Source organism: Phycomyces blakesleeanus (assembly GCF_001638985.1).
Source record: "Phycomyces blakesleeanus NRRL 1555(-) unplaced genomic scaffold PHYBLscaffold_4, whole genome shotgun sequence".
Classification (NCBI taxonomy): Eukaryota; Fungi; Mucoromycota; class Mucoromycetes; order Mucorales; family Phycomycetaceae; genus Phycomyces; species Phycomyces blakesleeanus.
The window spans coordinates 2,097,546-2,112,860 of NW_017265137.1; the positions used below are offsets into that span (position 1 = coordinate 2,097,546).

The following is a 15,315-nucleotide window of genomic DNA, read 5'->3' on the forward strand; positions in this document are numbered from 1 at the left end:
AAAAGTATGGGAATATACAGCTTGAAGTAGCTAAAGGCTCAACGAGACTTGTATCTCTATGACCGTAGAAAAATGTTGGAATATTAATCGTTGGTCTTTACTATGAAAACACTAGAAAAAAACATCTGATAGTAAGCAACTTTTCAAAATGTATGTATACCTATGGCTAGATATGTGAGTCAAAGCCATGATTGTTGACATGGGCTGTGAAAATTCTGGACATATAAAACAGGCTGTAAGTAAATGGTGTAATAAAGATGTATGCTTGTAGCCCTGGATGGAAATCGGAAGCCTAATCGTTGGTATGAACTGTGATAAACTAGAAAAAGAAAACTGGTAGTAAGAACGTATTTCAATAAAAGAACCTGTATGTCTGTAAGTCTTGATAGAGAATGGAACTGTGAGAGCTGGAATGGAATAAAAAAAGACTAAATAGATACAATCAGCAGTAAAGTAATATTTAAATACACTTATATACTTAAGGCGTTGGATTAATGGCAGGATCTTGATCGTTGACCATGACTCTAAAAACGCTTGATAAAAGGCATTGGCTGTAAAAAATTAATCTAAGAATCTTATATACCTTTACCCAAGAATGTTGAGTGGAAACATGATAAAGACGGAAAACTTGATCAACGAACTTGAGTGTGCAAACGCCAGAGAAATTTACTCGATATTAAAAAAAATCAAAGATCCTTGGATATCTTCAACAATTACTGGAAATTTGAAGCTTGATCGTTGGAGTCGGATTTAAAACACTAATCAAATATAAGCGATAATAAGTAAATGTTCGAAATAAACGGTGATACCTGCGGCTCATTGTTGAGATTAGAAAGTTTATCCCTTGGCCTATATATCAAAAGCAATAGACAATAGCAGCCGGCAGTTCTAAAAGGGAAAATATACTTGAATGTCTGTGAACCTGGGTGGAGACTAAAATCTTGATCTTTGGTGTGGCCTATGGTGCGACTAGATAAATATGATGGATGGTGGAAAAGTATTCAAAAGAGGGTGTACGCCTGTCACCTCGACGAATAGCAGAATATTGATAATCGGCGTGGACTGTAAAATTATTAGACAAGTGCAACAAGCAATGAGTAAGTATTAAAAAAAGCATATATACATTTTACCCCAGATGAGCAGCGGAATCTCAATTAGTAGTCTTGACTATGAAAAGACTAGACAAATATAACAAACACTAAGCAAATACTCAAAGAGGTATGTATACCTGTAAACCTGCATGGACTATGAAATCTTGGGTGATGGCCTCGATTGTGAAAAGACTACCGAACTAAAGCTGGTAATAGGTAAGTACCCAAAGATACTGGTATACCTAACATCCAAGAAGGAGAGTGGCATCTTGATTGTTGGCCTTTCCTGCGAGTAGACTAAAGAAACACAATTGACAGTAAGTAAATACTAAAAAGGGGCAGTATACCAGTGATTCTTGACAGGGATTTTAACCTTGACTGTTGAATTGAACTGTAAAAAGACTGCTTCAGACAGCTAGCAATATGTTAATGGGTAAAGAAAGGCACTTGTATCCCTGTAAACCTATGCGGAAATCGGGCACTTGATCTTTGGTCTCGACTGTATAAAGTCTGAATAAAGCAACTAGTAGTAAGTAAATGCTTAAAAAGGCATGTATACCTTAACCCTATTTTTGAAGTGCAACCTTGATTCTCGACATGAATTGTCAAACATTAAAAAGACTCAATCAGTGAAGAATAAATGCTAAAGTATACGTGTGTATCTAGAACTTTGAATAGATAGCAAAAACATGATCATTTTGCCTTGACTATGTAAACGCTAGGAAAATCTAATTTTTAGTAAATTGTTTAAGAAGTTTTGTATACCTGCAACCTTTGATGTAGAGCTGAACCTTGAATGCTTGCTATGGAGAAAAAAGGGCTAGAACGGAACAGCTGCTAGTAACTAAAAAGTCAAGGACACTTTTATATCCGTGAACCCAAAAGAAAATCAAAAATTTGATCGTTGGCTTGAACTGTGAAAACATTATGCAAATATATAGTAAGTAGATTTTTAGCAGAGTTGTATACCTGTCACCCCAGATAGATGGCCCATCTTAATTGTGGGCCTTGCCTGTAAAAAGACTAGAAAATATAATAGCTAGTAAGTAAAGGTTCAAATAGTCATGTAAACCTTTAATCCTTAATGAGGATTAAAAACCCGATTGCTGGCTTAAACTATAAAAAAGCTAGACAAAATAATAAGAAGATACGTGAATACTAAATGAGACCTGTATACCTCGGGCACTAGGTAGATAGCAAAACTTTGGTAATTCAATTCGACTAAATAAAATTATTTGAAACAACAAGCAGTAAGTAAACGATCAGGTATGTACATATACTTGTTACCCTAGAGGATAGTAAACCTGGATCGATTGGCCTTGACTGTGTAAAATTAAAAAAATAATGATTAATTAATTAATAAATAGTAAAATAATACTTAAAGATTTTTTAAGCCTATGACCTTAGGTAAAGAGTAGATGCTTATTATTTAGCATAGACATTAATGAAGTTAGAAAAAACAAGCGTTATGCAAAGGCTAAAAGAGAATTGTATACCTGTAACCGTGGATGCAGATGAAATCTTTGTTCTTCGATTTGGGCGGTGAAAACACTAGACAAAAAAAAACAAGCAATAAGTAGAAACCCAAAAAAAAAGTGTATATCCGTTATACTGGATGGAGATCGGATCCTTGATGGTTTTCCTTGACAGTAAAAACAATAGACAGATAAAAAAGCCAATAAACAATGGCCCAAAGAAAAATATATATCTGCAAGTCTGGATGAATATCAAGTCCTAGTTCTTCGGCCTAAACCGTAAAGGCACTAGACATATAAAACTAAAAGTTAGTAAAGACGCAAACATATTCGTATACCTGTCACTCTGGATAGGGCTTGGATTCGTAATCATTGGCATAAACAGTAAAGGCACTTGACAAAAAAAGACACATTAAATAAAAGCACTTGTAAGATTTGTATATCTGTAAAACTTTATGGAAACCGGATCCATGAGCGTTGAATTTGACTGTAAAGGCACAAGCAAAAATACAGCCTGCAGCAAGTCAAATCTCAAAGAGATGTGAAACACTGTATCCTAATATGGATACTGGGTCCCTGCTCGTTACCATTGACTGCAAGGACACTAGAAAATTAAAACCAATAGTAAGTAAAATCCCAAAGAGAAGTGTATACCTGTATCACTGGACGGATATTTGATTCATGATGGCTGGCTTGGACTGTAAAGCCAGTAGAGAAATAAAGCCAACAGTAACTAAAGGCCCAACTAGGTGTACATACCTGTTGCACTGGAAGGAAAACAAATTCTTCGTTGTGTAGCCGGATGGTAGAAACATTAGGCCAATACGAAAGAAAGCAAGTAAAGACAGAGAAAAAAGTATGTACCAGTAACCTTGATTTGAGATCAGATCCTTGATATTTGAACTGTAAGGAAAAAATAATAGAAATATATATATATGACAGTAAGTAAAAGCTCAAGAAGACTTATTTACCTGTAGCCCAAATTTGAGTTTTGATCCTTGCTGTTTGGCCTGGGCAGTAAAAATAGTAGTCATATATACGTCTCAGTTAATAATGGCCGAGAACGACTTGTATACCTTCCATAATAGATGTAGATTTGATCATCGTTCTTTGCCATCAATAGTGAATATAAATAAAGAGTACAGTTTGTTTTAAGTAAAGGTTAAAAAGAAACTTGATTAGCTATAACAATTAATGAAAATCGGATCCTGATAATTGCCGTGGACGACTAGACACTAGAAATATATAAAATCCAGTGAGTAATTGCTCACCGAGTTTTTGTATACCTATAGCCACGGACTGAAACCGGTTCGTGATCGATTGATCTGGATGTGAAAGCCCCAAAAAAATATAAAAGACAGTGGGTAAATGATCAGTGAGTCTTTGTATACCCGTAGGCCTGGATATATATTGGCTCCTTAACGTTTGACCTGGGCGGAAGACACTAGAAGCATACAAAAGATAATGAGCATATGCTCATTGAGTCTTGGTGTACCTGTGGCCCTGGATGGAAACCTGTTCTTGATTGCTTGACTTTGCCTGAAAAGTCCCTACAGAAATATCAAAGACAGTGAATGATTAATCAACGAGCCTTTATATACCTGTAGCCCTGGATGAAGATCTTATTTTTTATCGTTGACCTTGTTTGTCAAAAGACTAGACAAATATAATCTTCACAATGTGTGTCTTTGATGAATATCATATACTCCGTGAAATATAGTAAGTCCTGTCAGTTTATCTCTTGTTTCTGAGCGTGAATAGGCTTTGGATGGATTGATGGTCAAACCAGTGTTGGACCTCGGTATTTCATTTTTGCTGTGTACTGGTTTTGACATGTCTTATATCTTGCTACTGACTGTTTTACATATGATAAAAGCCTGAGATTTGACTAGCAAAATGGATTTGTATTGGTCATGATTCGTCTTTGACGTCTATGTTGATTAAAGCAGTTTGTGAGAGAGCAGTAAAGAAGTGTATAGAGTATTAATGGTATGTGGAAGAGAGTTGTTTTGACGCGTTCTGTTTGGATAGGTGTTTTTTTTATAAAACTCATGAAGTCTCAATCATGAGTTGCTGTTCTTTTTTATTATTTTTATTATGATAGTTTGATAATATATTATAAAATTCGGTTTTTTTCTTATTCCTTTTTCGGTTTTCTTTTATCTTTTAGCCTTGACAACATGTATATATTATAACTATTTTACTTCTTTATTTAATATCTATGCTCAAAATATGGGTTTTAGGTGTTAAAGAAGTATCACTTACATTATGAAGGGCGTGTTGTGCAGGCACTTGCTTTACTTTTTTTTTAGCTCATTTTATGTCACATAAGGTCCGTGCTGTCCGTGAAACATCACATGTGTCATGGGGCTTAGAGAAGCATAGTTGCAATAGTGGTCCAGACTTTACTTTAGCATGAAAACATTTAAATGATGTCTTCCGATTGGTGGACTATATGCATGTCAAATTATTCAGTTGCTATGGACCCCCATCCCCTTTTTTATTCTACTTTCTGTTGTGATTCTGTTAACAAGGCTTATGCTTTTGAACAGCCACTTGTCGAGACACTATATATGCCTCTGTGTTCATTTTAGCTGTACTACTGATATACAAAGTATTAATCGGCTAGACGTTAAACTACAATAAAGAAGTGTAAAGTTGTGTTGATTCTAAAGCTTTAATTAAAGTCTTGTGTATATTTATTAGTTTAAGAAGCACCCCCAAAAAAATTCTGCTTATATCTTTTTTTCTTCTTTCGTGTGAAAGACTTCCATTTTTCTTCTAGCTTTTTCACCAGTGTCTTGAGTTAATAAACACAAAGTGTAGGAATACTTTCTTGAAATAAAAGTACTGTCAGTGCTTCAGTATGAAGGGATTGACAGCCTGACTATTGAAAGTCGTTGGTACCTCAAGTTAAAACATCGTTCTTAGAGTAAAATAAAAGTAAAAAGAAGAACAGGGTCTGGCATAGTGTTTGACAATCGACCTTGGTTTGTACTACTTTATAAACCAATCATAATCCAACCCAGAAATTAATACAGCATAACCCAACTGCCTGAAACACTTTACATTTATATGTGATCAAATATACACCATTCTATCGGTAATTTATAATTATTTATATAAGTTACATTATACACCATGAAAAAGTAGTGGTGCTTGCAATTGTGCTAGCCTGGTCACAGATAGATCAAGCTAGTAAAATGGCTATTACATATATATTAATCACCTTTTAAAGGCTCTGCTTATTTACTATTTTTTTCTGTTATTGCTCAGACTGACTGACGGCACAATATGAAAGCAAAGAGACAATCTACTGACACTGAACGTATAGATTTTGTTTGGTTGGGAGCAAGACGCTATCAATTACTAATTATCGATTTATAGGATCTAGTGCTTTTGATATTTTGCGCTTGTATACCAAACTCAACTGGATGCACGAATAACCTAGAAATAATACTCTGCTGAATTAAAGGCTTTGATTTATAACTTTTGTTTTGTAATACAATATAATGCGCTACAGTACTGTATAGTATGATTCCACTTATTACTTTGAGGTTCATAGTCTAGCTTTGGTTAGCTTGAGACTATTTTAGTTTGAAGCACAGAGCCTTTGTATAAATGAACCTTTTCTATGGTCGATTAAATATGAGTGTACTGGAAATGATATTTTTTAAGATTTCTACAAGCATATGCAAATGCACACCAATGGTAATCATAGCTTTTCAATTATAGAAAATTAAAAATCGGATCAAATAAGCAATATTTTTTTGGCTTTAAGTAACCTGGTGAGACACATTGTGATCCACCTCTTCCAGGTTATTATATTACAATTACTCGAATGTTGATCAAAATATTCGATTTCTTACTCTCAAAAATCCTTGAGCCCTGAAATTCGGGAAACTTGCACCACTTCATTAATCTTTTTAAATGCACAATAGCAAAAATACGAATTGTTTCTAAAAGTACAATTTTTTTTAGTTGAATACATAAACCAGACACTCCAAAAGGCATCAATTTGGAGTGTTCAAAAGTTAGAGATATTTTTTTTTAAAAAAAAAAGAAAATATTATTTAACACAAGAGACACTATAAAATAGTTAATATATTTATATATGCTCCACATAACAGAAGATCAGTTTGTATAAGCGTTTATACACTCTCATTAAAAGATAATTGTCAGATTTTTTTTTCATTTTTAGTCTCGAATAAAACTATACCTCAACTAATTTCGTTATATCTTCTAAAAAAAAAAGACTATTGCTATTATACAACAATACAAACATATGCGGATAGATATGTAACTTATCGTAGGTTACAAAATTCCTTTAAAGCAACTTAGTGCCTGTATGTTTTTAATCAATTATATTATACAAGGTATCTGCTATTAAATTAGACTGTGAGGTGATAGTATTAAAAGGTACCTAGTATAAAAACTATTGAGGTTGTGAAGGATAAGAATTCTTATGTGTAAGAATCTAGACTTAACCAGATATGAATATAGTATTATCTTATTAACGCATAAGATCATTGGCCTCTTATATTTAAAGAGTGAGAGAAAGAGGGGCTGAATAATAATATGTACTAAAGAACTAACTGCCTAGACTCCATTCTTCTTTCTCTGTACACTCTTGTTAAAAACAGCCAAGTATTACTTCCTCTTACACACCTTTACATGTAGAACGCGTTTTTTTTTGCTATAAAAATTCAGCTTGAATAAGTAACATAATTAATCATTATACATTACTTAATGTTTTAACAGAACATTGACTTTACATTAACTCTTTCTTTTTACAAGGTCTATGCTATTTAAAAAAATAGCCCCGTGATATTTATCTTGAGGCTGTTTTTATTTTCTGATATTATTTATAATATACTTTATTTTTAGGAGAAACTAAATTAAATTAAGTTGATAATGTATGGTAAGTTTGAGTATTAAAAGTTTGAGATTTTATTCCATGTTACTTCTTTATCTCTTCCTGCTTAATGCGAAAAAGAAAATAGCAAAGACCCCAAAGAAATAATTGGCACCAACAATATCCCTTTTTTTTTGACAAGCTTTTAACAATCTTTGATTTGATAGCCTTGGCAAAATTATGATGAATACGCCTATGAATAATATATGTGTGATCAATGCAAAACCGACATACTTGCTATATTATGTAGCTATCCAAATAGCAGTGATCTGTTACTGAATAAATAGCCAAAACCAAGAAGTATTGTCTTTGTATGTAAAATAGACTTCTTTACAGGAAAAGAAATCCATTTTCTGCTGGTTAAATAACCAAAGACTAACTTTTTCTTGTGTAAGAGATACAAGTCTCAACCAAAACAAAAACAAGGCACACACACACATGTATATATAGTAATGGACTTGATTTGCTTTAACTTGACTTGTGCAAAATAATAAATATTTATATATAATATTTATTTCATGATTATTATTATTTTTACAAAAGGAAAGGAAAGGAAAGGAAAGAAGAGAAGAGAAGAGAAGAAAAGAGAAAAAATAAGGATCTTTCTCTCTCTCGTTCTCTCTTTATGTATTTTCTTTCTCTATGAATGTCCTTGGTGATATACTTTAACAATTCCATCTGCACCACCACTCACCATCCAGGGCATAGATTTGTGGTATTGTACACTCAGTACACCTTCATCTCCTTTGCGCCTGTGAGCAGAAAATTCCTGGACACACGATTTAGTCATCGATATATCCCACAATCGAATTGAAGCGTCATGACCTTAATATTGTTTAATATAATAAAAGAAATAATTAAAGCAGACAAGATTATTGGAAGATTAGCAAACAAGGTATAAAATGTAAAAAAGATAATAGCTATAGTGACAGTGATAGTAATAATAATAATAGTAGTAGTCCAAATAGCTACATTAACAGCAATAAATCTGTATAGACTTGTCACTCACCTCCTGATACAAGGGTCATTCCGCTGGGCTCAATATCCAGACAAGAAACGGCATCCAAGTGAGCAGACATTGAGAATGCACATTCACCTAACACACCATAAAATATAAAACGTTAATTAAATTGATTTATGATTGCAATTAGTGTATATATATATATATTATCATTATTACCACTTTTGAGATCGTATAGTTTGATGAGTCGATCTTCGTGACCAGAAACAACCAAGGGTAGTGTAGGATGGGCAGTTATACAGTTAATCTGAGTAGCCAAAGTACCATCTATTTGAAAATTACAAGTAGGTAAATATGCGTTACTTTATGTATATGTATATATAAAAGAATCTCTCTATTTCTTTATATATATATATATATATTTATCTACAAGGCTCACCAAAGCTTGTGTCACTTCCCCGCAGTGTCATTACAACCTGACCAGTCTCGATATCAAACACTTTGATTTTTGCATTTGAATATGATACAATCATTTTGGATAAATCAGTAGGACAGAAATCCAAAGAAGTAGGGACTATCCGACCATCTAAAGAAAATAAGAAAATAAATAAATAAATAAAATTGGAATGATATGATATTGTATGAGAGTTGTCCATTAATTGATATATACTACAGTAAAGAATTATATACGTATTCTTATTACTATTATTCTCTCACCTCGGCTGGAACTACTCATAACACTATCGGTTACCATTCCATCATAATTCCAAGTACTCTTGAGTAGGTTTCCAGTGGTCTGGGTGTCCCAGATCTTGAGAGTTCCATCTGCAGATGCAGAGGCTAAGATACATGTTTCTTCGCGTGCTACAGGGAATAATTTGAAGTCCCAGATGGCATCTGTATGGCCAACATATGTTGCGATATTCATTGAAGGATCTGTATATACATAAATACATAAATATATAAATGTATGAATATAGATATTCTTCGAACCAGTCCTGTACCCTTTCAATAAACCCTTTAATAATAAAGTTTAAGTCTTACCAACAGCAGCAAAGCTATTGTGTCCTTCTGGTGGCAGTTGCCAGACTCTGATCGTAGAATCCATACTAGATGAATAGACTCTATTCTGCTCGGCAGAAATAGCTACTGCTGTCACCACGCTAGTGTGGCCACGATAAGTTATGCTGGCATCTGCTTCCTCGTGCAATACTCTACACAATAATAATAAGATATTAAAAGGCTTTCCTTTATAAATATATATATAGGAGATTGGTTTTTACATACTCCACACATTGAAATAATTAACTATCTCTCTCTCTCTCTCTCTCTAGAACCCTTACTTTTTCATTCCACTTCCATCTTCACCGGTAGCCTTTTGAAGATTCCAAACCTTGACTGTAAAATCATCAGACCCAGAAGCAATAACCATTTCTGTTGGATGAAAGCACACAGCACGAACAGAATCAAGATGTCTATTGATTAGAAATAAAGGTGAGTATATACATGTACACGCATATTTATATACATATATAAATATTACCCTTTGATAGACATCTTTGTCTTCCATATCTTTGGTTGCTTTGTTTCTGTCTCCAGCTACAAATACAAGGCAATATTATTTAGCCATTAGATTTATCCAAGATCCACTCTTGTCTTTTTCTTTTATCGTTTTACTTACTGCGTATGTATCAGTGTCAAGACCGAGTAAATCAATTGAACGCTCTGGTGAACCCACATCTAAATATATATATATATATATTAATATACATACACATACATACAAGAAATCTATTGTCTTTTTAGAAAAAATTGACTTACGCTTCATGGTCCGTGTGGCATTCTTGAGGACCTTTTGTACCTTTTCTTCAGATACATTGTAGGTCTCTTGGACTTGTTTTGACTAATCATTGAAAAAAAAGGCATATACAGAGATATATTTATATAGGTACAAGTTTTAATACATTAAAACAACAATTCACATAAACTTCCTTTTATTTTATTTTGTGAGAACAATATCTTTTTTCTCTATATCTGCATATATCTCTTTTCTCTGCTTCTATCTTATTTTCTTACCAATGCTTCATTATCTTCAGATCCTTGTTCATTAAAATGATCATCTATCATACCAACTTCATCCACTTGTGGTAGCGAAGGAGGTGTGGCAAGGGTGTCTTCTGCTTCAGATGGAGGAGAGTCGGATGTACGTGGAGGTGATGAACTAAGATCAGAACTATCGTCAAATGTGTCTGTAGGTCTGTCTTCGGCCGACATTAGAATTGCAGGCACACGCTTTGGATGTGAAAGTGGAATGGGGGTCATTACTGCATTGCTATTAATATTGCTATTGCTGTTGTTGATATTTGTAGTAGAAGTAGGATTTGGTGTGGGCGTAGTAGTACGAGGCAAAATTGAAGAAATGGTTGGCTTTGTGAGTGGTTTTGGAATAGACGTTGGTTTAGAGTGATTTCGAACAGAAGTATGATGATTTTGAGTGGTATTTGTAGCATGCAAAGTAGGCGAAGAAGTTGGTTTTGTTACGCGCCGGACGGAACTTGTCCGGGATGGTGTCTCGGATAAGGAAGAAGATGAGGTTGTAGTAGAGTGAGAAAGAGAGAATTTGGTTGGCATAGATAGCAAGTAATTGATTTCTTGTAAACATCTACAAAAAAAATGGTAAGAAAAAGAAAATTATTATTATTATTTTAAAATATATATATATAAGAAACAGTATCCACCCTTTTGTGTGTATGCTTATGATCCAGAATGACAGCGGCTGAATAATAAGTAACAATAAAAGAGTCTGTACAGATATTCACTACAAGCTCTCTCTCACTCTCTCTCTCTTAAATATATATATATATATTGTATAACTTACGATTTGAGAACATCCTGACTCTTTTCTCGCAACTTGGTATCAGAGTGGGATTTAGCTTCAGAACTCAAGCCAATTGTAGGATCAGTAGCTGCTGTAGTTGTAGTTGTAGTTGTAGTTGCGTGGCTAATTGCTGGAGAAGATGCTGTTGTGGACATACAAACACAAAAGAAAGGGAAAAAATAAGACGATAAAAACTTAAAAAACAACAACAAAATATAATAGAATAGAATAAGGATTGTGTATGCGGACATGTGTACTGTGTGCGAACAAACAAACAAGAAACACATGTATATCTATATAGAGAGAGAAATAGGGAAAAACGAACTCTACTTGCGTGTATTAGGTGAATCGACGTTACAGTTTATCGTGGATGATTTGGTTGTCCCGAGATGTCTCTTTCTGCGTATGATGGTCAAAAGAATGGCAATCAGCATCAACCAAAAGCAAAATAAAAAAAAATCCAAAGATAAAAAGAGAAATTCAAAGAAAAAAAAGCTTATTGTTACCTTTCTTGTCTTAATGCATATTCCAACATCTTTACTCGTTTCATCAGATCCATTCGCAGATTCTCTACACCTCTTCGTTCACCTTCCAATAGTGCAATGCGAGCCTTTATGATTTACATGTGTATATAAGAATTATTTATTAATTGATAGATAGATAGATAGATGGATAGATGGATAGATGACTGAATGGATGAGATTCCTGTAGTGTTGTATATATGTATGTATATATGTATATATATATATATGTGTGTGTGTGTGTATATATATCTTGTAATTACTATACATGTAGTTTATTGATTCAACTTGCCTTGAATTCTGCTCGTTCAATGGCCCATTCATTCCTCTCACGTTCGAATCGTCTCCATTCAGCCTGTAGGAAGTGTAGTACACCAGGTAAAGAGTACTCTGATGCTGGGTCGGTCATTTAAGCTAATGTTGAATTGAATGAGCTACTTGATGATCTACACAATAAGCTTCTAATATATACTTCTTTCTCTAATTCTTATAAGAAATACAAAGAAGAAGAGGAAGTTTACTATAATAACAAACCTCTGTGTATATGTGTGTGTATGTGTATGTGCGCCTTATTTCGTTCGTATTGTTCGTTTATCCAAAGTTTAAAAGGCGTGTTATAATATATATATAAAGATATATTTCTCGTCAAGAATATAAAATAAGAAGGAAAGGAAAGAAGAAGATCAAGAAGAACAAAAATCAAGAGTAAAGAGAAGAAGAATAAAAGATAAAAAAAAAAAGGGTGCTCTAGACTGTAGTTTTTATTTTATTTTTCAGTAGTTCTGTTCAAACTGAGCTTGCTTTATAAACCCTTTAAAGGAACGTAGCCATTAAGCTTTGCCTATATATTTTATCTTGATTTTTAAATATAAAATATAAATATAAAAAGTAAGAATAAGAATTGCTATATATTTTTATGGCTTGCTTATAGTACAGGCTAATGGCTCTACCTTTTATGTTCTTCTTGTCTTTTAGATTTGTACTTATGTACATATATATAAAAGTGTAGCTTGTGCGGGCAACACCTGCGAGTTCAAGGGGAGGGGGGAGTCACTAGTTACACGAATGAATCCGGTGAAATATGACTGTATTTATTTTCTTTCTTCTTCTTCTTTGGTAGAGCAACCATTTGAAAGTGATAGAAAGAAAAATATTGTCCTTATTACAGGAAAATCTTTTTGAAATTGAATTTTAGATATATAGATGGCTGTATACTGCTATTACTAATACCATTTAATGCCTAGTCCAATTTCAGCTCCTCTAGTTCTGGTTTATTTATGTTTTTCATACAATTAAAGTTTACAACAGAAGAATTGGATCAATTAACAAAAGAATATGCTATATATAAATACATTACAGTAGGTATGCAAAAGTTATGTTTATCCCTAGGGACATCCAAGTATTTGGGCCAACAAACAAGTTTACTAGCAAGGGTGTATTTGTGTGTGTGTGTGATTGGTATGTACATGAATACTTGAGTAACTATCATTATGACTTGTCCAATAGTAAAGAAAGAATAGAAAGAACATTGGTTTATTCTGATATTTTATTTTATTCTTTTTACTGTATGTATATTGTATAGATATTGGAATATAGAAATATACGTATATATACTTATATATACATATATGTATAAATTAATAGTCCCAATGAATTATATGCACACCGTATTGTGCAATTTGTACAAGTATATGTGTGTAAGTGTTTAAGTGGAAGGAAAGGGGAAGCCAGATGTTGAGATGACCAGGTAAGGATTAAAACTCCTTTGTGACGTATCATGGACTGTCGCGCACTTAACTCTCACATAAAGTGAAACTCTTCTTTGATTTTTTTTGAATTTTTTGAATTTTTTTTATTTTCCAATCCTTCTTTTGTAAAGCAAGATTATACTTACATCATCATCATCATGGGCTCTCCATCATTCCTCTCCTCTCCAATGTTCAACATTGCCTTTATGTTGGGCTCAATGCAGCTCGCAAAAAAGGTTGACTGGGAAGACCCTCAGACTCTTTTCTTGGCACGTGTGGGTTACTATGGTGCACAGGTCTTGGTTATTGCCATGTCTTATCTCTTGATTACCTTGATCAAGAAGAAGAACGGTGAGTAAAATTTAGTTTGATTTAGTATGTGTGTGTATGCGCTTTTGATGGAGAATGGGTTACATAAAATACTCATCATCTCATCATCATCTGTTGTTGTTATTGTTGTTGTTGTTATTTTTGGCGGTACAGATACTACACCTCTTCGTTACGTAAACCAGCCAAAGCCTTCTCTTGGATCCCCTAGCGGCGGTGCTGCTGAAACAGTCGAGACTACCGTTGCAGAGTATGATATCAGTCAGGTCAAGCAATTCATCCAGTCTACTGCTACTTCTATCCTCATGATCTCGGTTATGCATTGGCAATTCAAGTTCACCCAGCCTTTGTTGCTCCAATCTATTTTGCCCATCAAGAACCTGTTGACTCACAAGGAGGCCTTGATTCATTTGTGGGGTGATGCTCCCGAAGGTGCTCTCCAGCGTCCTTTCGCTGCTGAGAACCCTCTTGGTGCTTTGATGGGTGCTCTTGGTGGCGGTGCTGCTACTGAAGCTGCTGCTGAGGACAATCACGAGAAGAAGGAATAAGAAATTCATGGAATCTTTTTCTTTTATAAAACAAAACAAAGAACAAAAAGCAAAAAAAAAAAGAAGAAGAAGCAAAACTGAACTGGTTTATATGTAGAGAGGAAGTGTAATTTTCTTTTTTAAAAAAAAACGATATTGCTTTTAAACAGAAGAAGAAGCGATACGGAAACTTTTTTTTTTTTGATTTTAGACTTCTTTGTCGATTTTCTCTATCTCTCTTTAGTTTCTACCATTTCTTTTTTTTTGTGTGTGTTTATACTTACTTTTTAAACTTTAATTTCTTTATTGTCTCACTCTTTCTTTCTTGTTTCTCTTTCTCTAATTACTTCTCTTTTATCCGTATTCTTATTTTGCTTACTGTAATTTACTATCCTTTTTTTTTTGCTCTATGAAAATACACGTTTTTTTTTCTTACTTTTATATTTTATATACATAATTGTATGTATGCATCTATTTATGTAATCTATATGTATTTTGAGTTGGTTCTCTGGTGCGATAAGGGTTAGACAATTAGATATGGTATTACCATGAATTTCATTATTTTATATATATATATATATATAACAAAAGAAAGAGTAAAACTCTTGTGTACGAGCATTTGTCAACCAAAAGCCATTATTCAGTTATTCACTTTTTCATTCAATCAATGATTCACTGATTCATTTTGTGAGCATGCATTATATATATATATGTTAACTAGTGGAAACAGTCCTTTTCTTTTCTTTTATAAACAGCAACAACACAGTATAACCAAAGTCACTTTAACTACAACTCATTTCTTAATTATGGTCTCGGGCACCAAAAAAAAATAGCGACGCACAAATGTATATAATATATATATATAAACCTAC

General features: G+C 33.5%; 4 protein-coding genes across 4 annotated transcripts; 1 reads left to right on the forward strand and 3 right to left on the reverse strand.

Annotated features, from left to right (window-relative positions):
* Positions 1 to 478: 478 nt before the first annotated feature.
* PHYBLDRAFT_141712 (hypothetical protein) lies at positions 479 to 3,600 on the reverse strand (the record flags this gene model as incomplete). Its single annotated transcript, XM_018430648.1, has 16 exons — positions 479 to 524; positions 590 to 640; positions 718 to 758; positions 810 to 849; positions 907 to 958; positions 1,027 to 1,062; positions 1,131 to 1,167; positions 1,229 to 1,291; positions 1,339 to 1,388; positions 2,588 to 2,642; positions 2,704 to 2,838; positions 3,019 to 3,053; positions 3,136 to 3,170; positions 3,230 to 3,264; positions 3,326 to 3,469; positions 3,538 to 3,600. The coding sequence occupies 16 exons, from the start codon at positions 3,598 to 3,600 to the stop codon at positions 479 to 481; spliced, it is 918 nt and encodes a 305-aa protein (XP_018295888.1).
* A 384-nt stretch (positions 3,601 to 3,984) lies between these two features.
* Positions 3,985 to 4,401, reverse strand: PHYBLDRAFT_141713 (hypothetical protein; the record flags this gene model as incomplete). The annotated part of the gene is made up of 2 exons (XM_018430649.1): positions 3,985 to 4,116; positions 4,273 to 4,401. 2 exons carry the CDS (start codon positions 4,399 to 4,401, stop codon positions 3,985 to 3,987), a joined length of 261 nt encoding a protein of 86 aa, XP_018295889.1.
* Positions 4,402 to 10,945: 6,544 nt separating this feature from the next.
* On the reverse strand, positions 10,946 to 12,491 carry PHYBLDRAFT_180018 (hypothetical protein; the record flags this gene model as incomplete). The annotated part of the gene is made up of 6 exons (XM_018438251.1): positions 12,376 to 12,491; positions 12,134 to 12,255; positions 11,827 to 11,930; positions 11,679 to 11,719; positions 11,321 to 11,462; positions 10,946 to 11,104 (listed from the first exon to the last, which is right to left on the reverse strand). Coding segments are annotated over exons 2-6 (561 nt in total), but the record flags the coding sequence as incomplete, so codon positions are not given.
* Positions 12,492 to 13,777: 1,286 nt separating this feature from the next.
* On the forward strand, positions 13,778 to 14,464 carry PHYBLDRAFT_108746 (hypothetical protein; the record flags this gene model as incomplete). The annotated part of the gene is made up of 2 exons (XM_018428063.1): positions 13,778 to 13,940; positions 14,073 to 14,464. 2 exons carry the CDS (start codon positions 13,778 to 13,780, stop codon positions 14,462 to 14,464), a joined length of 555 nt encoding a protein of 184 aa, XP_018295891.1.
* Positions 14,465 to 15,315: the final 851 nt, after the last annotated feature.